This window comes from Anopheles darlingi, chromosome 2 (genome assembly GCF_943734745.1).
Source record: "Anopheles darlingi chromosome 2, idAnoDarlMG_H_01, whole genome shotgun sequence".
Lineage (NCBI taxonomy): Eukaryota > Metazoa > Arthropoda > Insecta > Diptera > Culicidae > Anopheles > Anopheles darlingi.
In genome coordinates, this window is record NC_064874.1 from 52,426,004 (window position 1) to 52,448,781 (window position 22,778).

General features: G+C 33.7%; 3 protein-coding genes across 5 annotated transcripts; 2 read left to right on the plus strand and 1 right to left on the minus strand.

The window, feature by feature from the left end:
* Nucleotides 1–3,386: 3,386 nt before the first annotated feature.
* On the plus strand, nucleotides 3,387–5,345 carry LOC125948380 (palmitoyl-protein thioesterase 1). Its single transcript, XM_049674363.1, has 5 exons — nucleotides 3,387–3,596; nucleotides 4,233–4,378; nucleotides 4,528–4,616; nucleotides 4,679–5,114; nucleotides 5,181–5,345. The coding sequence occupies exons 1-5, from the start codon at nucleotides 3,503–3,505 to the stop codon at nucleotides 5,301–5,303; spliced, it is 888 nt and encodes a 295-aa protein (XP_049530320.1). The 5' UTR covers nucleotides 3,387–3,502; the 3' UTR covers nucleotides 5,304–5,345.
* Nucleotides 5,346–5,568: 223 nt separating this feature from the next.
* LOC125948373 (muscarinic acetylcholine receptor M3) lies at nucleotides 5,569–21,104 on the minus strand. Of its 3 annotated transcripts, XM_049674354.1 has the most exons (5): nucleotides 21,038–21,104; nucleotides 20,784–20,937; nucleotides 14,265–14,400; nucleotides 10,225–10,766; nucleotides 5,569–10,137 (listed from the first exon to the last, which is right to left on the minus strand). In XM_049674354.1, the coding sequence occupies exons 3-5, from the start codon at nucleotides 14,348–14,350 to the stop codon at nucleotides 7,832–7,834; spliced, it is 2,934 nt and encodes a 977-aa protein (XP_049530311.1). In that variant the 5' UTR covers nucleotides 14,351–14,400; nucleotides 20,784–20,937; nucleotides 21,038–21,104; the 3' UTR covers nucleotides 5,569–7,831. The 3 variants fall into 3 exon arrangements, with proteins under 3 accessions (XP_049530311.1, XP_049530310.1, XP_049530309.1); XM_049674353.1 differs by having other exon boundaries at nucleotides 20,789–21,085; XM_049674352.1 differs by having other exon boundaries at nucleotides 20,784–21,085.
* LOC125948376 (uncharacterized) lies at nucleotides 16,704–19,876 on the plus strand. The gene is made up of 7 exons (XM_049674357.1): nucleotides 16,704–16,942; nucleotides 17,049–17,243; nucleotides 17,366–17,602; nucleotides 18,091–18,276; nucleotides 18,345–18,542; nucleotides 18,623–18,844; nucleotides 18,955–19,876. The coding sequence occupies exons 1-7, from the start codon at nucleotides 16,853–16,855 to the stop codon at nucleotides 19,018–19,020; spliced, it is 1,194 nt and encodes a 397-aa protein (XP_049530314.1). The 5' UTR covers nucleotides 16,704–16,852; the 3' UTR covers nucleotides 19,021–19,876.
* Nucleotides 21,105–22,778: the final 1,674 nt, after the last annotated feature.

The following is a 22,778-nucleotide window of genomic DNA, read 5'->3' on the forward strand; positions in this document are numbered from 1 at the left end:
ATCGAAAAAACAATGTTCATAATCATAATGATTTTTTTCGAAACGTAGGGCTTCATAGCAATGACAATGTGTTAACGTGTTACCCATTTTTGTCATAACCCCTAAGGCAGGCTATCATTCTTGTTGTTCATATGCAGTAATTTTGGTTATATGTTATAACAACAGCAAATGAAATAAATGTCATCCTTTAAACGACATTTAATTAGTATTTAGTTCTGATTTACCATAATAAATTTGAATAATGTCCAGAACATATCGTATGTTGTTTTTTTTTATTATATTATTTTACTCTATGAAAGTACTTTTTATTTAAATTATTTTGAAATGATAGGGATTACCACTATACGCGCTATACAATAAAATACATTACTAGTATGCAGGTATACATTCAAATATTTCAACGTCTTATGCTAAGGACGCAATATCCAAATAAATGTATAGGAAATACGAATGAACTGCAGTAGTATCACAACCTGTACTAGTAGTCTTTCTCGAACCTTTTTTAAATAAAACATTTGCCACCCTTTTTGCAACCTTTTTTTAATAAACATCTAGGGTCTAATAAAACCCCCATTACATCTTCTTTACCCATGGTTTTCGATTAATATGGCGGTAGTTTAATCTCGATTTGTATTGTGTTTGATTTTACAATGAGGCGATGCTACGAATAATGCTTCAAATAATCATTCAAAACCAAACATTTCATTAGTATTGATAGCATTTTGTAGGAAAAAGGGGGAATTAAGCATGTGCTTCAATCTTTTAGCGATATTATTTGTTTGCTCGACTCCATTCACGCCAAACCATCTGGTGTCCTAACGTCCTATTCATTGTAAAGTCACAAGATACAATGCACAAACTGAATGAAGTCTATGAACGGTGGTAGATGAATACATATTTGACAGTAGGAGTGCAAGATTCGCAAAACTGGGATTTAATCTGGGACTGGGATAAACTGGGAAAATAAAGATAATCCTTCACGGTAGTACATAGTTATCTTATGCGGCAATCTCCAACAAGTGTTTTTGGATGTTTCAAGTTCCAAGGGTAAAAAGCTATTGGCTGCAAATTATCAAACGAAATAATTTATAGTGAAAAGAAATTCGGAGCAACGGAAGTATTTTAATTAACGCCCTGAACTTCACCCAAAAATAATGGATTGCTTTTTCCCCGAACCAATATAACTACAATTTTAACAATAAAAATTAACCAGAACAATAATTTTTATGTTTAAACTTAAATATTAAGCTTTGACACAGTTGAGTATTTCGTTTCACAGAAACAACCATAAGGAAACATGCTTTATTGATATGCCTATCGCTTATCATGGTTTTTATTTTTCCTTCGTATCAAATGAAAAATAATTTCTACTTAGTTTACTAGCAAAAGTGCCGGACAAAAGGATAGCTTCCGACTCCAAATGTGGGTATAAAGAGAATATTGTTTCATGATTATAATCCTACGTGTCATTAAAATGACCATACAGAGCGAACAATAGGTAAAAAGCATGGCATGAATCTTTCAGCGGATTGTTTGAACTCCAATCCTTATAATCAATTAATTCTGGTTGAAATATCTAATACGCAAGATTTGGTTTGGGTTCACTTTACCTAAAAAATGACTACTGAATGAACTAGTAGTATGTCAAAACGTTTTTGATCGCCTAATTAAAAAAGGTACTATATGTACACGAAACCAAAGCTAAGTGTTTCTATGTTATAGAATACCGTAGCCGTAATGATTATGCAAAATTTCTGCGTCCTGGCTTGCATTTTGGCGATTCCACCAAGAAAAACTAACGACAGACGTCATAACAGTTCGGCAAATATGTTTAAGAAAAGTTTTAAGGTCGTATCATGTCAGAAAACAGCCAAATAGGACCCTAGAGCACAGCTTAATTGCCCAAATCCGTGCTAGAAAGCCGTACGAAGAAGTGTTGACCGATTTGAAACCATGCATTTCGATGGACGGTGCAACAAGCGTAAAAATGCATTTCGAAAAATACGGGGCAAAAAAATACTTTGCCAATCATAGAGGGAATGGTTTAGGAAGGGTTTGGTTTCTTTACGGAGATAAATTTGCCCATAAGATGATGATTTGGAGTGGGATTTGACATTGTGCCGACAAATCAAATGTTTTCATCATTCGGGCAACGTTCAAGATTTCTCGAGCAAACTGGACCCCTGCGGAACGTACTGGATGGAACGGAAGGCTCGGAACCTACCTTCGATGAACCTTACCTGCTCGACAACGGAACGGTCAACAAATCAATATCCAGTCCGCCGGTTGCTGTAGCGTAGCGGTTTCTAATATATAATATGTAATAAGTTCTAATATATAATATGTAATAACAATCTATCTTTGACCTCGCTCGCTCGGGGCACGGCGCACTTTTTGGAATTCTGGCCTTCTGGCCACGTGGAGAACGCCGTTGGAGATGGCCGTTACACGGAGCGTTACGCGAGCTAACATGTAACACATAACACGTTACTCGTTCACGTCCCATGTTACACGTTACACGTCCCATGTCGATTGTCGATTGTCGATTATTCGCACCCCTTCTGTTGCTCTTTTTCATAGGACCAGTAAGGTGAGCAACTACTACGCTAAGTCATGCCACACATGGGATGCTGCACTTGCGGCAGATGCGGCAGCTGCGACAATTTAACAGAATCGGTGCGTCCAGACGGATCTCATGAAACTATAAAGACTGTGAAGCATTGTTTAGATGGAAAATAAAAAATAATGTTTTTAGATTACGATCGATTTAGATTGATCGATTCTAAACCGATTTATTGGTTTGTTGGTTTTATTTGCACTCATAATATGTGCGTTTTTCTCTAGAGGTTTTTAAAATACATAGAAAGTTATTTCAACGATTATACTATAGAAAACTTTGAGTTATTTCAACGATGATTGATCAAACCGAATAGCGAAAAAACCTAAATCAAAAAGAAAATTTAAAAAACCACAGTAACATTTTTTCCTAAAATATTTACTCATTCTACTGCCTTGAGGCTACTTTACAGCAGGAAATACGCATTCTTTTTGTTTTAGGTCCGTAGTATCAGCAAAAGAAAAATAAAACAAAAAGCAATAATCCCAATACAAACAATTTTTTTCTCAAAACTACACTCTACTCCATATGCATGACGCTATGTATATGTATAAATTATTCTATTAGTGCTATGAAAAAGCAGCTTGCAGGATAATCGAAATGCTGCTTTTAAGTATAAATGAAATTATCACCAATATTTTCATCGTGAATTTTACTTTATAGCGATCCAAACTAGTTCTAGAGATTTGTACAACAGACCGTGTCTGCAGCAAGTGCCGCATCTGCAGTGCCGCAGATTTATTGTTGACTGTAATCCGAAAAACATTAAGTTTAGTTCCAAGCCACAACTCCAATTCGCATCATTCATTCAATCATTCATTCAGCAACACGAAAGCCTTATTGCCTTATTGTACTTACGACAAAGTTAAATTGCAAGTGCTAAATATGAAGCAATCACACGTTTTTATATTTTTGGTTGTTCTGTTGACCAAGTTTGTTTTGCCGGAAAAACTACCGGTTGTTTTATGGCATGGAATGGGTAAGTGTGATATAGTGTGGGAAATAGGAAAAATTGATACAGACATACAGAACTTCACCAAAAAATCGTGTATCGTGAGAGTCGACTAAATGTAGATGGTTTATTTGGGGTATAACAAATATGTTGGAATTCTAAGTTACTCTTACTGAGAAATTTCATATTTTATACCAAGAATGCAACATCATGTATACAATGAAAGAATGTCCAATGTGCCATTATTTCGGGAGATATATTATTTTATAATTTCTGTCTTCGAAACTATAATTATTCGGCATTCGTGCACACAACAAGTTTAGTAATGCCCACGATTCTATTACGGATATTAAAGTCCTTCTTTAGTTGAAATGTTTAGGACTTCCGTCCGGACCCTAGATTTCGGCAGAAGGACCGATACTTGGAATGAATGAAACCTTAACCTTATTTCGAGCATGAGAAACGGCGTTTCAACTTGTAATTCTAAAGCCAAGATGCCAACAAAATATCGCAATGGAAAGTCTGCTCAGGAGAAATGCTTGCTCGGACGTACTCTCTATCTTGTAGCAAACTGAAAAATGTTTTAATTTTGTAAAATTTTCTAATTCGCATCTGAAACATGCAGTATAAAGATATGTTCAACATTTTTTGATATTATTGCAGGTGATACATGCTGTTTTCCATTCAGTGTGGGTGGCTTTAAAAAATTTCTTGAAACAGAACTCGGTATTTATAGCAAGTCGATTGAAATCGGCAACTCTATTGTTGCCGATTTGAAAAGCGGATATTTTGTTCATCCCAACAAACAGGTGAGATAATGGTCTGGTCACGCGCATAGTCGTTTCCTTATTTAAAAAAGAAACCCTATATGGTAACATGGAGATTCTGTAGTCACGGCGCATATTAAATAAATTGATGGAAACGAATTCAATAATGTTTATTTTTTCATTGCATTCAGGTGGAATCGGTTTGTACAGAGCTTATGAACGATACAAACTTAGTCAACGGCTACAACGGAATAGGTTTCTCACAAGGAGGCCAGTTTATGTATGATTTTGCTTCACTCTTTGTTAACGCATAAACACTTAAATTTGCTTTATGTATTTTAGGCGAGCACTAGCCCAAAGATGCCCGTGGCCGCGGATGAACAACTTGATTACATTAGGAGGTCAACATCAAGGTGTTTTCGGATTACCCAACTGCCCCGCATTGAGCAGCAAGACATGTGAAGGATTTAGACGGATATTGAAAAATGCTGCTTACACTGATTTCATGCAAAATCATCTTGTTCAAGCAACTTATTGGCATGATCCTCTGAACGAGATAATGTATAAAAACTCTAGTACATTTTTAGCTGATATTAACAACGAAAGGGCTATCAACCATTCATACATTCAAAACTTACGGAGTTTGAAGAAATTTGTAATGGTTCGATTTAATAAAGACAGCATTGTCCAGCCATTGGATTCGCAATGGTTTGGTTATTACAAACCTGGACAGGACGTACAAACCCAAAGTCTTCGCGAAAGTGATATATACCTACAGGTAAATATCAACCTCGATTCTTTCATATAAGGCACTAATAAAATATTTCTCAAATTTTCTTCAAAGGATCGTTTGGGCTTGAAACTGATGGACGCAGAGGAAAAAATCGTATTCCTCGAATGCAACGGAAATCATTTACAATTTACGAAAGAATGGGTTCGTCAAAATTTGTTTAAGTATCTACAATAAAATGGCAAACAATAAAGATAATAAATAGCTTGTAAAACGGTAGATTTGAGTCATATTTATCATTACTTTATAAATAATACAAACATAAATTATTACCGATACTCGATCGCATATTTTCAAGGCATTCGAGAATCTAAACCTACCAGCACCGTTTGGGATCATTTAACATATACTTAATATTGAATGGCTTTTAATCAATGTTTTAATAGATTATAAAACTGTACAATTGTACATTCAATATACATTTTACCATTGACCACCACATAACCGTAAATAACCACGTACGTCATAAAAGACACAACTTCACGACCGTTTATAGCTATTTCACCGTTTTCAAACAACCAATTATTAAAGCTATATTTCGATACATACTATACGTATCCATCATATTGAGGTAACTGTCGGTTTAGCGAATTTTGGTTTTCATCACCCTCGGGAGGAAATGCAAGAGTAGTCATACGATTTTTTATGTTATGAAGAGTATATTTCAGAGCGCCAATGGCTGTATTACCTTCAGTTTTAGATTTTTACAACGGGTACAGTTTAAAAAAAAAACAAAAAAGATGAAAAACCTGTTATATAATATATTTTTCATATTTGTGTTGAACGTACAAAATAGACAGAGTTGTTTTTAAACTTACATATATTATTTTTCCATTTGTTTTGTTTCTTCACAGTGCACAACTATTACTTCTAATACCTGTTTAGATTTGAACGGTACTCGTTCAAATGTTGTATTATTGGCACTTTTAATATTGAAGAAAATGTTAAGCGCTTAGGTCGATTGAATAATATACGATATCTTCATTATTGGTTGGATTAAATTTATAATTATTGTAATGTAATCCTTAGCACTTGATATGTCTGATAGTTCTGCATATTTGTTCTAAAAATATTGTCTATTAAGTATCGTTTTGCGTAGGTCACTTCATCTAAGTAATCGGATGTCAAATCTATCAAAATAGTTTGATAATTTATTATTTAAATCATTAAAGGTATTTGTTTTAGAAACTTATAGCTATTTCTTTATAGGGGCTCTATGCAAGAAATCGTCATGAGTTTCAATACTAAAATTGATTTAAGTACTTTTTTAATTACGAATTACGGATTTATAAATCATTATATTTTGTGAGAAAAGAACCATGTCATGTCACAATCTACTTTTCAACCAATTAAAACTAAATATTCTTCATTGCAATCAATTTCATTCTAACATGTGCTACATATTTATTATTAAAGGAATAAAGTATAATCACAATTTATTTTTTCGCTTAATTGTTGAAAACAACACATTTCCCTTACATATCATTCTTATTAGTATCTTTACACATTGTATATGGCCGAAAAATTTGCTCCTATCTTTTTAGTATGACTGTGTTTATTTCATTATAAAATATAATATGCAATGTATATCAAATAGGTACGAGCATGTTCAGCATTTCGACTAATATTTATTTACACGTAGTGTATTAGCTCATGTAGTATTAATGCACAAATGATTTCAAGGAGAGGTTCAATTTCCTATAGATCTAGATATAATAATAATTTAATAGTTCATTGTGGTCGGTAGCATGTTCTTCAATAACTATATATTCGGGTCTTACTATAAAAATATCTTCATATCATCACATCTTTCATTAATCCATTTATTTAGGGATGATTGTAATATTTTTTGCATGTCTATTGATACAAACAAATATTTAAAATGGAATTTATGCTAAAACATTTTTATTTTTATTCTAGTAATACTTTTATTCATATGTTATTGCAAATCTGATTAAATAAACATTCATTGAGCATGTATAGCTCAAGATTATGTTTCCCTCCAAGTTTTGTATTTCAATTTTGAACTTTAAATATTTACCGCCCTAAGCTAAGACAGCTATGCAGTCCTACATTTTATGATTGGTATTAGTTTTTTTAAATTTGCAATGACTAAATTTTATTCGTTATTGATGAACGATATCGTTAACGATGAACTTCAATCCAACCAATAAATTATGTAGTACATTATTTTAAAAGTGTACAAGCATAAAGCTTTTGCCAGACGATCCGTAAACCTCGCATAAACTCTAGCCTAAACTACAAATAAATACCAGAAAATTTATACTTCGATTTTATGAGAAAATTAGGATCCTTTTGCGGAAGAAAAGGATGAAACACAAGAGCAATGAACACACGCTATCGATGCAAACCACAAAAAGAACATATTGCGAGCCCACTCATTTGCAAACAGCGTTTACGTTCTGCGAACCTTGAATCATTTGACAGCGTGTAAACGGCAAGCGTAAGCTGTTTAGCATTACATTTTGAGTTAACGCTGGAATTTAGGTTTCTTGTGCCGCTGCCCTAACATCCCATAAGCTTATTGTACTATTATTGTCCCGTACATGGACGATTCATGTGTCTTCAAAAATTGCTCTTCCTGTACCTGTATTGATGTACCTTTTTGTAATGCGTGTTGATATTGACTTGCCGTTTTTTGATCAGTTCAACTTCATTTGTTTTATTCGCCCAAATTTACGAACCTATGTTACATGCAGGTCTCCTCGCAATATGCGAGTGAAGGTTTTTTTGAACTGCTGATTAGCTAGTGCATAGCAAAATGGATTCATAGGGCTATTTGCATAGCACAAAAAATAAGAAAACATGAATAGATGTTCATTTACACACGGTGGTTTAGAGCAAAATCCTACTACTAATGCTAAAACGTGATAGGGCGTCCAGCAAGCAACAAAGGCACCCAATATGAATGATATTGTACGGAAAGCCTTTCTTGCACGATTTTCTGATTTTGACTTCTGTCGACCTATACCCATGAAAGCAACGGCAGCAGACTTTCTGTTGCTACCCTTTATCCTCATACCAATTGTTTGAAGCAATCCGTGTTTATTGAACACCTCTTGGTTAATATATGTTGTGTTATTGCTGGAAACTTCCTTATTACTGCTGGTGTCATTTAGCTGAGCATCTGTTTTAGTGTTCTCTGTGCTGGTTATGTTGATGGATGGTTCAAGCAGTTTTGGATGTTGTTCTAGATTTTCAATCAATGTTTGTTTTTTTGTAAGAGAGCATTGAAGCGACGTCCCCATACTTGCAATCTTGGGTATTTTAGCGCTTTCCTGTTTTGCAGTATTTTCTAATGACTGATCACATAGATCTCCCCACGTCTCTTCATTATCCATGCGTAGGGTGTGAATGAGGACAGTGGGGGGTGGTTGTTGAGAGCATGCTGTGGCTTGGATTAATGCTTTTTGCAAAAGCGAAGGATTAGCAAAACTTTGGTCATGACAATGCGTCAATGATTCTGTAGGAAGTAGTGTTTGGTTGATATTATTATCACTAACAATCGGGTACTTTAACGCCTGTGCCAATTCTTGACTTTCGTCCATAAATCTTAAGTCAGCCCCATCCATGCTAGCCAACGCGTCATATCCGCCATCAAATCTCTTACGTCCGAAATCGGGTTGATCATTTGAACTCTCAAAAGGTACATTTATTTGGAAACCGTATGATGATGTAACTATCATATTTGGCACACTTTCGACAATATTACTTGCGTTATTTAATTTAATAGGGGTTATAGTATGTGTATATGATAAAGTTGATTCGAGTGGAATTGTTTTAGAAGGGGAAACCACGTTTTCTTCCTGCTTTGCTCCGTGAACCAATAAATCATCATCCTTTTTGCTAAGGTCACCTAATTCACTTATTTTTGGAAGAATATCTGGTCCATAAACAGGACGTTTGACGGGTTTCTTGGAGTTTTGGAGGCTTAAATCAGAATCTAGTGCTTCTGCAGCAGTTATCGACATATCTCTATGCTGGTATCGCGAAGAAAGAACAGTTGCTGAGGCAGCACCAACTAACAACCCCGCTAGTGATGTGCGTTTCCCATTTGTTTTTACACGCTGTTCCAGCTCTACTTTAGCGTGAGGAGCACTTTCATCATCTGAATCGAATCCAGGGCTACTGGAGCGTTCGCTTTTGTCAACGTCCGTACCATCTTCTTTAGATATGGTCATTGATGTACTGATGTATGTATTACAAAATGGCGCATAACTTCTTTCACTACCTGTTAGTGCAGCAACTACATTTGAGTTTGAATTGGAACAGCTTTGTGGCATAGATAACTGAGTGCTCATATTTCGCTTCTCTCCAGATGTAGATTTCAATATTCGACTCTGTACAGTCTTTGGATATTCATTATATTTGTTTGGTGGGTCTCTGCGCACATTTTGGCCAGAGACTAAGCAAGATGTGGCAAGTTTGTCTGTACTAAGAAGCGGGCCCTGAGTTTTAGAAATTCCAATCCCAGCAGCCCGACCGGCAACACCAGTCATCGCACTACTTAATGCTACCATTGATTGCATTTTGCGCTGTTTTGCTTCACTTTTTTTTTGCATATCGTACGCAGTTTTGTAAATTCCACCATATAGAACAAACAATACAACGAGTGTGGTCCAATAATAGCCTATTATAAGGGCGGTGTTAAATACAGGGTCCTTTAAAAACTGCACTGCACATTGTCCTGGTAATAGATCACGATAACCGACAAAGTGTTCCCATCCAAAGATGGATATGAAAAATAGCAGCGCGGGTATAATCCATGTAATGGTTACCATCCAGATTACTTTGCTTTTTGTTCGCCAGCTTCGGTACTTAGCAGCTATTTTTACAGAGCAGAATCTGTCTATGGTTATCAATAAAACAGTGTATTGAGAAACTAAACATACTGTGTAGTCTACCGATAACCATAAGTCACAAAGGAGAGGTCCTAAATCCCAATATCCCATAAGCACGTAAACGGTGTAGAATGGCATCGAAACTGTTCCTGCATCCATAGTATGTGCGCCAAGCAAGCAAAAGCAAAAACAGGTTAAAAATCTGTTCTATTAACAAGAGTTCCATCTTAACTTACCGATTAACATGTCTGTTGCTGCTAGCGAGGCAATGAAATAGTTGCTTGGTTGTCGTATGCTACGATCTACAATAAATGCTAATAAGACTAATATATTCCCACCAATTGTTAGAATAATGCAAATAGCCAAACATATTGCTATCAGTATTGTCTGCCATATTTCGAAAGGTGGTAATACTTGTGACATATAATCATTTTGATTTGTTGTTCGATAGAAACTAGAGAGATTGTTCGCTATGTTTTGATATGAATCTAATGGAGAGGTATTATTTGTGTCGTTGCTGAAACTGAAACTAGATTCGTTCATCCATCCCCAACGGCTAAAATTACCAGTTGTAAACCAATCCCAAATATCGTCAAAACTTTCTTTTAGGTAGGGATTATGTTCGACAACGTTTATTGCCACGTGATGTTTTCTACCTGCCTCCGATATCCGTTTGTCGACTGGAATATCTATTAATTGATGACACTTAGCATGGCGCAGTAAGTTGAGCCGTTTGTAAAATAATTTACAATTTTTTTCTTGCTTGCGTTTTAATTTCCTGTAATGAAAAACAGATATCAAATAAAGGTATAGAGTTATTGAGGTAAATATGGTATTTATTCATAGTTCTTTTTGTTTCTATCGATCCGAACCGAATTAATATTTATATTAATTTGGAGATAAAGTAATTAATGTATGTCATGGAATCAATGGAAATGAACTAGTATATGTTATTACCTGGTGATGTTTTAACACATTTCGACAGGACTGGATTAAAAAAAACAGCTCAATATTTGGGTGACAAATCAAATAAAATAGAAGAATAGTGTATGTCGTATTAAATTGGTAAAGCCCCGACCAAACAGAGTAGACTTATTTTATGGATGATGATTAATGATTAGGAATATTTCAATTCCGGCCATATGCGTGATGTAGTAGTTTAAACGCTGGAAGTTAGGGCTTACGACCATGAAGATTAAGGCTGATGATTTCAGTCGCAATCATAAACTGTTTCCGTAAGACTTAAGGGCGCTTCGGTATTTTATGTTATTTTTTCGTATTTATTTTTCTTTATGAGTGCTTATCCTTTCAAGTGTATTGTGTAAAATTTTGGGATCAATCGAAGCCAAACTGACAAAAATATTGATTACTTAATACATGGCTCAAAGCATCTCGCGACTTTGACCTACGTTTTCAAAGTCGGTGCCCATCGTAGCATAAAAACTACTGGACCGATCAATTTGAAATTTTGAACCCATAATCAATACACAATACAGCCCCGTGAAGTTTTTATAAAAATTGTTGATTCTTTTTTTTTAAATAATGTTTATTATTGTGTAAAGCTCGTTGTTTGAGGCAATATCGAAAAAAGCATGACTATTTCAACTTCAAAAACCTGCCAAAAATTAAAAAAATGGAAATTCTATAAAAGCTTCATGGGGCTACCTGAATAAACTTATAATCTAACAAAATAATATTTGTATATTTTGTATATTTATCATTTGTATATTTCTGATGACCCAGCACGTGGCTACGATGGGCACCGAAAAAAGGTAATTTTTGCAAACTTGCATTTCTTGATTGGATGCCATGAACGTAGTTTTGATCAAATTTTCCCCAAAATTACCTAATGTTCTTGAAAAGTTGTAGTTTAATAAGAAATTATTTTGTAAAAATAAAATTGAATGGTTTCTTCACTAAAAATCGTCAAAAATAAGCCATTTTTTTACCCGAAATAACCAAAGCCCCTCCGTAATGAAGATCTCTCTTTCTACAACAACTGAACCTTTGGCAGTTCACGATTGGAAAGAATAGCAAAGCAACAAGTGTCTTTAATAACTAAAGTTCAAACCAAGCCCTGTACTGTCGCGCGTTACAAAATCTTTTGGCTAATGAGAAATAGGAATTCGGAGTAAATTGTGTAAATGGATTGCTAAAGGTTTTCACCAATTACAATGAAAACTTTTATGAGACCAGGATTTAAACAATACCTTTAAAGTGCCAACTAATCATGAAATCATCAAAAAATTAAATTGGGTATAAAACAGAGCATCACAAGTATAAAAGTAAGTAAGATGTTGAACATACCCAAAAATAATCGATTACTTTCTCCCAACCTAATATTAAGTTGTTTATTTCATGATTTTCTATATAGGTTGGTGGAAGTGCATTAATATTTAGGCTGAAAACATAATAGAATGGTGAAGGAAATAATAAATAAATAAGCTAAATACTATAATATATAACATAATAATAAAATCAATAACATGTTCGCGATAGCATCATCTTCTGTTTCAACGAGTATTCTTCATGTGGAAGATGTAGATGAAAAAAGGGATACAATAAATGAGAGGCGTAAAATGTGATTGACTGTTGATAAATTTCATGCTTACTATCGCATACTTGTAGTTAGTAGTCGCGAGACTACGATTTTTGTTGGTTGTAGTTTTAGCCTAATAACAAATAAGAAATAGTAAAAAAAATCCTTCTGTTGAACATCTAAATGTAAATGTAAAAAATGTGCCATATTTCTAAAGCCACAAACGCGCGTTATTGTCACAACGTGTTACAGTAAATTATCTGACTTGAATAATCTGATATTTCAGACCTAACAAAAAAAGTATTGGCATTTAAAGCATTTTATTTAAAAAGTGTGTGTCTATATACATATCTTCTCTATGTCTAACTAAATTTATATTTCAGATTAGAAGAATTGTAGAAGAGGAAAAATAACTCAGGTGCAGTATGTATATTCGAATAAAATGATGATCCAACATTTCTGCCAGTGTGTTGTTGTACTGTGGGTCTTTTTTTGAAAATTCTGTGAAGCATTTCTTAAATTCCAAAGTCACTAATTCCGGAGCTAAAGTAACACGGAATCATTGATGTTTATCTTTTTGTGATATCAATAAACCCGATAACGTGTTGCATTCCAAACATTGATGACGTCTATTTATACTCCGTATATAACCTTATATCGTTTGTTTGCATATAAAACACATTGTATATAATATTAAACGAGAAAAGGTGAAATCAATAATCAATAATAATGTCGCATTTTATGGTAGTTAAAGTAAGTGTTGAAAACGACTAACTTTATACAAAAGTTATTAAGGTCCCAGAACTTATTATTTTTATATTGAATGATACATTACATATCACACATTTTATAGAAATTCTTCTAGCTTCTGTCCATGTAATGTCCATCACATTTCTCTTTGTATTGAAAATGATGTCAATCTGATTGTAATTTATATAAAAATATACACAGCTAAAGACTGCAATATAGTCAATGCCTTTATTATGTTATGCAGTTATATTCAGAAAACAAATTTATCATGTCGGTTATCCCATTCTGACCGTTTTCTAGTCAGAGCTCGCTTCAAATGGATCAATTATTGACGATAATGTTCTCCATCAATAGCGGGTTTTTAGTGCACAACACTCTTTAAATCTTATTTTATCTTTTTTTGTTGGCCCGAACGTTCTATGTCTGTAACGTGAAAATCCAAAAAGCAGCAAAACTGAAACAACTAATTCAGGGACCCAATATATATATAATATATTTTTATTACTAATACTAATATTTTTTTAAAGTGTTATAAAGATGTAGAGCCACGATAGCATCTTTCAAACTTAACGACTTGCTATACAATATGTTATACGCTCGGCTATGATAGCAATCTAGTTTTGAACTTAAAAAGCATACCATCAACGCAACATCAACGCTGGTGAGTTAAATTCGCCGACTTGATAAAGCTATAACGCAAAATGATTTTCAATCGACCCATATGCACATAGTCATCTTTGTCCTCAAATCCGTACCAACCATTTTACAGAATGTAGCAAGGGAATACATGACACGCATTTTGTCAAGTGACAAAATGAATGTATATATGCATATCAGTTTTGCTTCGATTAATCCCAAAATTTGCACGATACGATCTTTAAAATAATTCGTTATTCTACACTATTCAGAAAAAAAATTGATGTAACAAAATATGTTAACTCCCGCTTAAATAAGATAAATAAAATCAGTTTATTAACGTAGACTTACCATTGTGTGATAAAATCAGTGCTAATAGAAAAAACTGATGATAGCGTGACGTTTGATTCATCAACATCCATCTTCGATATTTCCATTTACTTTCATTGAAATCAATTTTATACTGATGATACGAAAGCTGTAGAACCTGTAAAAATATTGGAATAAAATAACAGGCATGTATTACAAAATATTGCTTGCCTAAACATTTCAATTGAAGTGTAAACTGCATGTCGGTCTAAATGAATAAGAGCAGAACTATTGTATTTATATTTCCTTGAAGGATGAACACCGAAAATTACTTGAAGCAAAATGCGAAGTTACCGTAAATTTCACCTTATACACTAAACATTACACTAAATTATATTTAGAATGAATACCTGTCTACCTGTGTGTCTTTTTCAACATAGCATTTAAAGTCCCAAGTCAAACTTTCACAATTATTGCTATGCTTTAACAGTATCATAACTATACTTGGAAGAACAAGGGCCATCACATATACCTTGATAATATTTTTATATTCTACAACCACTATATTAAAGAGTAGTAAAATATTTGTAAAAATGTAAAAATAATAAGGCAGAGAAATATCTGCAATAACAAATTTTCGTATCAAATGATGTATTTTAAATATAAGTAAAACATGTGATAACTTTATATTGTATTATTCATCAAAAAATCCATATTCGCTCCCTGATGTTAATTTTGTGAGTAAAATTACATGGGAGATTAATTAATAAATATCTACTAAAAAATCAGCAGTTCATGCGTTCAGTGTTTGTATATAACAAATGTAACTAAAACACCTTTTGTATGTATCATAATTGGCTTGTACGATTTGCAGGATCAATTTCAAGTTAAAAGTTAAAAACTAGAATTATTCAAGCATAATTGGCAAAATATTTTTTTTTGGTCCGCCAAACTTAAAAAAAACTTACGGCTATTTTTGCATGATAAATGTAGTCTGCTTGAATCTAAATCCAAGATCAAGCTTATTTTTCCGATACGACGATACGATGCAGTTGCTTTTTATGACGCTGCTGGGCTTGCTAGAGTACAAACAAGGGGTTGAAGTCGCATGAATGGTAGTTCTATTAATATTAAAGTACAGTTTTCTTTTGCTTTACGATATCGCTTTCAATTGTGATGAATATTTCATGGAGAACATTAATTGGAATATCTATGATAACAGTGAAGCCCTGCTCTATTACACTGAACTTATGGACACTGTTATTGATTCGTCAAGAAACGAATTTGCCTTTAATGACAATCAAACTATAGTGTATTGCAACTTCCTAGAAAATCTTGTAGTAGCTTCCTTAGGAATCTGTATCATAATCTAAATGATATATCGTCCCAAAATCATAACATGAATGCTCTTCATTACGATATTATAGTTCGCTTGTATATCAATTAACATTTTCTGTTGAGTGTTACTTTGATTGTGATAATGTATTTATTGTTTATTCTCATAAAATTATTATGCACCTTTCCAATCACAAAATTTCAAACAGATTTTTGAATGTGCATAGTTTATTTCGATCATGTTACGTACAAACACACACAATCAACGTTACCTTGATGGTGACGCTTCGTGAAATCGAAATATATTGAGACATTATTTTATTTCGAAACGGCATTTTGTTACATTATTTCATCATTCTTTAGTAGACTATCGTTCGCCAATGGTTTCTTATTGAAGAAGTTATAGCTCTATAATAGAAAAAAAAACTAATATTTTACGATTAACGATAAACGAAACGATATTTCTTTTACACGTACGCACGTACTTCTTCCAATCAAATACTAACATATACCTTGCGAGTTAACCAATACTTGAACGAACAACGAATGTGGCATTCGTTCGTCACATGGAAAACAATTCTTTTGAATTATCCGGTTGGGGAATTCCATAAGAAATTACCGTTCTAAAACCGGCTTTTGAATATGAGTCAACTCAATTGCAACTCTATTCAACTCAATGAGTAATGCATATTTGATGTGTATGGTTTCATTAAACCATCGATTTGCTGTTAATATATTCTTTATATTATTATCGAATACTCAATAATATGCGATAGTAACGAATATAATAATCAATAAGCCATCAGATGAATTGTAAATGACAAAGAAAATATCACCTATTACTTTAACATTTCAATCGATGACTTGTAGATGTTTTATAAATTTTAGTCATACCCCGAACCGCGAATCCGGGGTACTTTTATGGGAATATTGAACTTTTACCAATCGTAAATCGTATTTTCCATTTTTATTTTCAGGAAACTTTCTGACGTCGGTTATGAATTGCACCAATACTGCGCTAACCGATAATCAAAGGTCATTCATTAAAGTGTACGTGTACGAGACAAAGTCACCAATCCACACCGCTGTGGCTGTGATCTGTGATCAAGCTGGGAAAGATCAGGCTTGGACTAACAAAACAGGCTTGAAGAATCGTAGTTTACGATCGAGTGTTGGAGCTTGAAGAGCTCGTTGTTCTGCTTGATTGACGGTACTAAAGTTCTTTGTTTTGTTAGAAAATATCTTCGGATGGGCATTGGTTGGCAGAAACATTGTCAAATCTAAGAAAAAGAAAAATGAAATCATTAGTAGTAGTTTGGCTAGTTTTAATCATAACTGTATATGGACAAGGAGGAAATCAAAAATGTGCACAAAATGGAGAGTATGTAAGTATTTGATGTTAAAAAACGCATTGAAGGCGCAAGCTATATCTTTCCGAGACCTCATTTATCTACTCAACTGCTTGTTGGCCTTATTTATCAAATATTCTAGTGCCTGACCCACAATGATTGCTGCTCAAGAAGTTGCCTGAGTTTTTCTTACAAGTGCGTTCCTGTTCCACCAAGTGCCGCTGTTGGATCAACAGTGATACCAGTGTCGAATACATTCGAAAATAGATTTGGCGGTTCTGGTGGGGATGGCGGTACTAGTTTAACTCAAAAAACTTGTGCTTTAGAAGGAGAGTATGTAAGTAGAGCTGTTAAAACATTTAAAAAGAACATCAATCTTTATAGAAATTACCGAAAAAATATTGTTAATGTATTCTTCGTAGTTTTTATTTTATACCATTTTTCTATTCATCTTGATAGTGTCTTACTCATGGTGAATGTTGCTCGGGAAACTGCCTTTTTTTCTCTTATAAATGTGTGAAATTAAACAATCCAAACTTATCGGATGTTTCTCACACTCGCGAGCCATCTAATCCTGTTACGCCGATGGACTTGTCAAATCGTGTTGGAGAAGATGCTCTTGCTGTTACCAGTACAACCGCACAATCTTCGAATTCTTCAATAGTTATCAAGAAATGTTCTGAAATTGGTGAATATGTAGGTATCATTTTTTAAAAGTATTATATGTTAATCTAGGGTCAAACATTTAACAGATAACATTTGTTATCATAACACCCTGACATTTGCAAGTTACAGGGGTACAAAATAACAGTTCCTAGAGATAACAAGTACAAAAATTCCCCTCGAAACGATAAGGTTTAGGAACGACTCGTTAAGCCTCTTCCTTCCAACTTTTACTATAAAGAGGCTCTACAACTAGCGCGTAGCTCAATAAGTAGCATGTGAGCATTTTATTTGGTGGAAAGGTAGAAATCTTTTAATATCTCTATGCAAAACCCTCGGTAATTTAACAACTAAAATAATTAATTTTGTATTATTTAATAATCACCAGCAATTAAAAGATCAGCAAACACATTATCCCAATATGAATAGTGTTCTAATTTCCCTTACATTATCTAATAACTAATGAAATGAAGTTATTGTACTTAGTTCATTTGATATATTATATGATTTTTTTTCTATAGTGTCTTACACCCAATGACTGTTGCTCTGGAAGCTGCTTGAGCTTCTCTTATAAATGTGTTACCAACAACGTTTTAAAAGGGTCATCTATTCACCAACAATCAGATCAGGGATCAGAAGCGATCAAGAATCGCTTTGGCGATTCTACTTTACAAAATACAACAAAATGTGCGGCTGTTGGAGAATATGTAAGCTCCCGTTTAATTAAGCTTTTCTTTTTACCTTCTGTTAACTATTATGAGTTTGTTTTTTACAGTGTTTAACTTCATCTGAATGTTGTTCTAAAAGTTGCCTTAGTTTTGCTTATAAATGCGTCAATTCCTATGAGCTTATGACTCCTCAATCTCAAAACAAACAAACGACATCAGTTACAACGGCTAATCGTTTTGGTGGTTCACTCACCTCCATCAATGCTACAAACACTGCAAAGCAATGTGTTTCAAATGGGTTTTACGTAAGTGTATTAACAAAAAAGAATGAAACCTCGAAGAATGATACAATTCTTATTCATTTATCTTTATATTTTGTTTATAGTGTTTAAATAATAACGAATGCTGTTCTAACGCTTGTTTTAAATCTGTCTGCTCAACTGAAATTCGTTTGGGTGTACCAGAGACTGTTTTAACGCAACCATCAGTTAACAATGGGCCATATGTTCCAGTGCGTGATCTGGACGATCTTATCACAAGATTCGGAGGACAAACGCCGCAAGAAAGTCGCCAGCATCAAAGAGCATGTATGGCCGTAGGTGACAGAGTAAGTGTGTAGTTTATGTTTTATATCATTTTGAATTTTCGTATTTCTTTGCTGTATAAACAGATTTTTAAGAAAATACAATTCAACGATATTAACATTTACCATTGCAGTGCACCAACCATGGAGATTGCTGTTCTAAAAATTGCCATTCTTATCGCCGCAAATGCGTCAACTAGATTATTTCACTTAGAAGAACACTTACTAGCCATTGTTACGTGTTATAAAACGAAAATATATGCAGATTGTAAGAATCTTTTTCGAGGAAATACAATAAGTTTGATGAGACAAACCACTTGTCTGTCAATTTTGGAAAGTCGTCGTAGAATATTTCATTTGCTGTGGTAATACTATTTTTGGCGTTCATCATTACTTCATCGACACACATTTGGTACTTATGATATGTTTAAATACAAGCAAATCATTTTATGCAGTGCACATATCTTTAAAGCCTATTAATTAGAGGTTAATTAGAGGTTTAGAAGCAAAATCGGTGCGTGTTCCTTGCGCGCATAGCTTAAAGACGGGGCGCACATAGGATCCGAAATTATCATTCTCGGAAATTTCCCATACAATGATAAAAGCATTACAGGTGCATGAGCAATTCCCATACTCTACTATTTCAAAAGCAATTTTAATAGATTATATTGAGAATAATCTATATCATTGAATAACAAAATTATACCAATGTTCAAATAATAGAATAACAATATATCCGATTTTATTCAAAATGATTTGTAGAATTATTCCTAAATCCCCAAAGTCCTTCGGCATGTCTCATATTTAGGACTTGTTCGATATACATGGTATCAATTTCAAAATTATTTTAAAATATTTAAAACGTGGTACCCAGGACCATAGTGTGTAACTTATGTTTATCGGTCATCACTTCTGGAAAGTTTTTATTGAAAAAAAAAATATTTTAAATGTTGGTATGTAATCGTGGGAAACCTGTTGGATTCAGAACTACGACCGTATAAAATGCTGAAGAAAATGTGTATGCCAACTGAGTTATCAAAAATAAAAAAGTCCTATATACCCGAGTGTGCGGTAATAAAATCAATACACATGTTTTGTTTACATATTATTATATACTCATATATAAATGTATATGCAACATATAGACGGTAAAATCGACCATGTGTTACGGGGCTATATTCCCGGAGATTACTCTACGAATAACATTTGTTGCAATTCAATTTCACGGAGGTGATAACCTAATTTACGATTTCGTTTTTGCTTCTACTTCTGGTGCAAAGTTCTACATGACAGTTGTCTTGCTCAAATATTTTATTCATGATGTTTTCAAAACTTTTGTTCTTTCGTACTCAGTCGTACTGATCCGATCTGCTTTTTATAAAACAAAATAAAAAAAAGAATAAATACGGCTCCGTCCGTAATTAACCGCTCAAAAAAATTAAAGTAAAAAAAGCAAAAGTTTTAAGTTTTGCGGATTACTGGCTGACAACAGTAAGCTCCTCTATACTTAAACCGCAGAAAACAAAGTAATCGTACTGAAATATTCTATGAAAAAGGCAAATATTGATCGAATATCAAAGCACGTAAACTAAACCGTAACAACTGGAAATTGCAATAATGCGGGTATTCAGGATATAAGAAATAATAAGGACATTATGCTTTAGCTTTAAAGATATTAGCCTGTTTTTGTGCTAACCAAACTTAACAAAGTCTAAAATTTAATTTTTTTTTTCATAACATAAACAGCATTTTATTATTACAAATACGACTCGTCCGTCCTTATACATGTAAAAAAACTAACGGCAATTGCATAATTATAAATTAGCATATATATCATATTCGAGATTATAAGATATAAATAGCATAATGATTTTGAATATATAACAAATTATTCCTAACATATAACATAAACTAATAATTTCTTATAAATAAGTCATTGAATATTTAGAATTAATTATATTACTTCACTTTTGTTATTGTTTAGAGTCATCCAACACATCAGTTTATCCAGGTGAACAGCATAACAGTTTATCACTTTTGCAAACGATTTGTTTAAGCGATTCAATCAAAGTGGTTTACGTTTTATTCTGCGATTGTAAAGCACTTTAAAAAAAACACTGTTTATTTAATTCATATCAGATTAATAGGTTTACGTTTGTTTAAAATAACACCACTTCTCTGATTTATGCAAGCTATTCACAATCAAACATATTGTACCATTAAGTTTTAATAACCGTAGTAGAGAGAGTACTAGCTCTCAACACTGCTCTCTTATGATTGAGTATGAAGCAAATGAGTGAATTTTGATCTATCCAAATTTTGATAGTCACATCAGCAACAGCTCGCTTGTTCGTTTGTCGATTCGTGGTAATATCAACCACATGCTAGGTAACTTCGTTCTGAGTCTGCGCATCGCATGCATGAAAAGAGGACAGATAGTTTGTTAAATTATCTTTTTGCTTGGCAATATTGTTCTTATGTTTACTTTATTTTTCCAAATGAATAAGATATTCTTAATCACATCATATATTGTTCTCATTTACACCATAAATGCTCGTCAGCAATGAATCAATGCTGCACTATGATGCTTATAGATGGATTAGATAAGCATAGCTTTTTGGTTTTGTTACACGTTTTCCCGAACAATAATTTGAAGAAAATTAAAACGGTAAAAAAGGAATTTTACGTAGTTACCTCATTGTTCGAGATTTTTATCCTGCCTCTTGTCTTTTCCAGTATTAATGTTCAAGTTATAACTTACTAGGTGAATTACTAGGTATGATTCTTATAGTACATCTAATCAACAAATTTACTTCACCTCCTTTCTTTAGCTTTTTCTGTACACACGGCTATTTCTCGCCGCGTTATTTATTTCCAGACGAATGAGATTGTTTCACAAAAATATATGAGCAATTTTGCTCGCAATCTCGCGAGAAATATCGCTTTGGAAACCAATCCTTGACCGGGGAACGATAACAAGGGTTTTGCTTTAGCTCTAGAACGATAACAAGGCAATCCAGCTTGCACGCGTTAAATAAGCTCCTGAAACGGAACGGTATGCTTTCACCAAAACGGAACAGAATGTTACAAGTTCAGCAAGCTTGTATTCAGCAAAAATGGTCAGATCAGCGGTGATTTGTGATTCCTGCAACGCAATTTTTAATGTAATTTTTTTACTAAAATGTTATCAAAAATGCAGCCAAACAACTAACATAACTTTTAAGCATGCATTTCTTAAACATGGGGGTTGTACGATAAAAGGGGGGAAAATTTCGCATTCCCTTAGATGCCTGTGAAGATTTCTTGTTCTAAAATTGTAAAAAAGGCGAACCGCATGCACCGTTCTGCTTTCATTCATGTAATTACTGAATTATCATGCCCATGCATTTACGCTGTTGCGGTCCCACCCGAAACCCTACGTTTGATCTGTTTTCTTCAGCGTTTAGCGTTCAGCAACGTTCTTTACAAATCCATGATTTTAACATTCTCTTCGTTATACCGAGATGAAGCAAATGTAAAGAGTGTCTAAAGATGAAGTCTTGCACTATTTTCAATAAAAAAAAAAGCGGTCTCAACATGAACTGTCTTTTTTCATACAAGATTTGCGATCTTTTCTGGTAAGATTTGCGTTTTTTGAATCGATGTGTTTTTTTCAACGAAACTGTGAATCTAATTAGGTTGCATCTGAAACGGGACGATGTGACCAAGTACATAAATTACTACTACTTATTTGTGGGGTGTACTAATTTTGGGGAAATATAACTCACAGTGCAGCATACACTTGATCGTCGACATGCCTAGGTTTTATCATATAATCGTAGTTCATATTGAATCGTGCAGTGATACCAACAGTCTAACCCTCTATCCGCGAAAGCGAAGCGAAAGTTAAGTACAGCTATTCCGAAAAAATCCATGTCCTGCAGTAGGAGGCGAAGGGTCTTTAGTTCCATATCTAAGA

What these genes read in the sequence shown, in the direction of transcription:
- LOC125948373 (XM_049674354.1), bottom strand. Translation starts at nt 14,350, where the DNA reads ATGGAAATATCGAAGATGGATGTTGATGAATCAAACGTCACGCTATCA. An exon ending in ACTGATTTTATCACACAATG is followed by an intron (nt 10,767 to 14,264) that starts GTAAGTCTACGT and finishes TTTTCATTACAG; the next exon opens with GAAATTAAAACGCAAGCAAG. An exon ending in AGCAACAGACATGTTAATCG is followed by an intron (nt 10,138 to 10,224) that starts GTAAGTTAAGAT and finishes CTATGGATGCAG; the next exon opens with GAACAGTTTCGATGCCATTC.
- LOC125948380 (XM_049674363.1), top strand. Translation starts at nt 3,503, where the DNA reads ATGAAGCAATCACACGTTTTTATATTTTTGGTTGTTCTGTTGACCAAG. An exon ending in TGTTTTATGGCATGGAATGG is followed by an intron (nt 3,597 to 4,232) that starts GTAAGTGTGATA and finishes ATATTATTGCAG; the next exon opens with GTGATACATGCTGTTTTCCA. An exon ending in TCACAAGGAGGCCAGTTTAT is followed by an intron (nt 4,617 to 4,678) that starts GTATGATTTTGC and finishes TATGTATTTTAG; the next exon opens with GCGAGCACTAGCCCAAAGAT.
- LOC125948376 (XM_049674357.1), top strand. Translation starts at nt 16,853, where the DNA reads ATGAAATCATTAGTAGTAGTTTGGCTAGTTTTAATCATAACTGTATAT. An exon ending in GTGCACAAAATGGAGAGTAT is followed by an intron (nt 16,943 to 17,048) that starts GTAAGTATTTGA and finishes CAAATATTCTAG; the next exon opens with TGCCTGACCCACAATGATTG. An exon ending in GTGTTTCAAATGGGTTTTAC is followed by an intron (nt 18,543 to 18,622) that starts GTAAGTGTATTA and finishes TTTTGTTTATAG; the next exon opens with TGTTTAAATAATAACGAATG.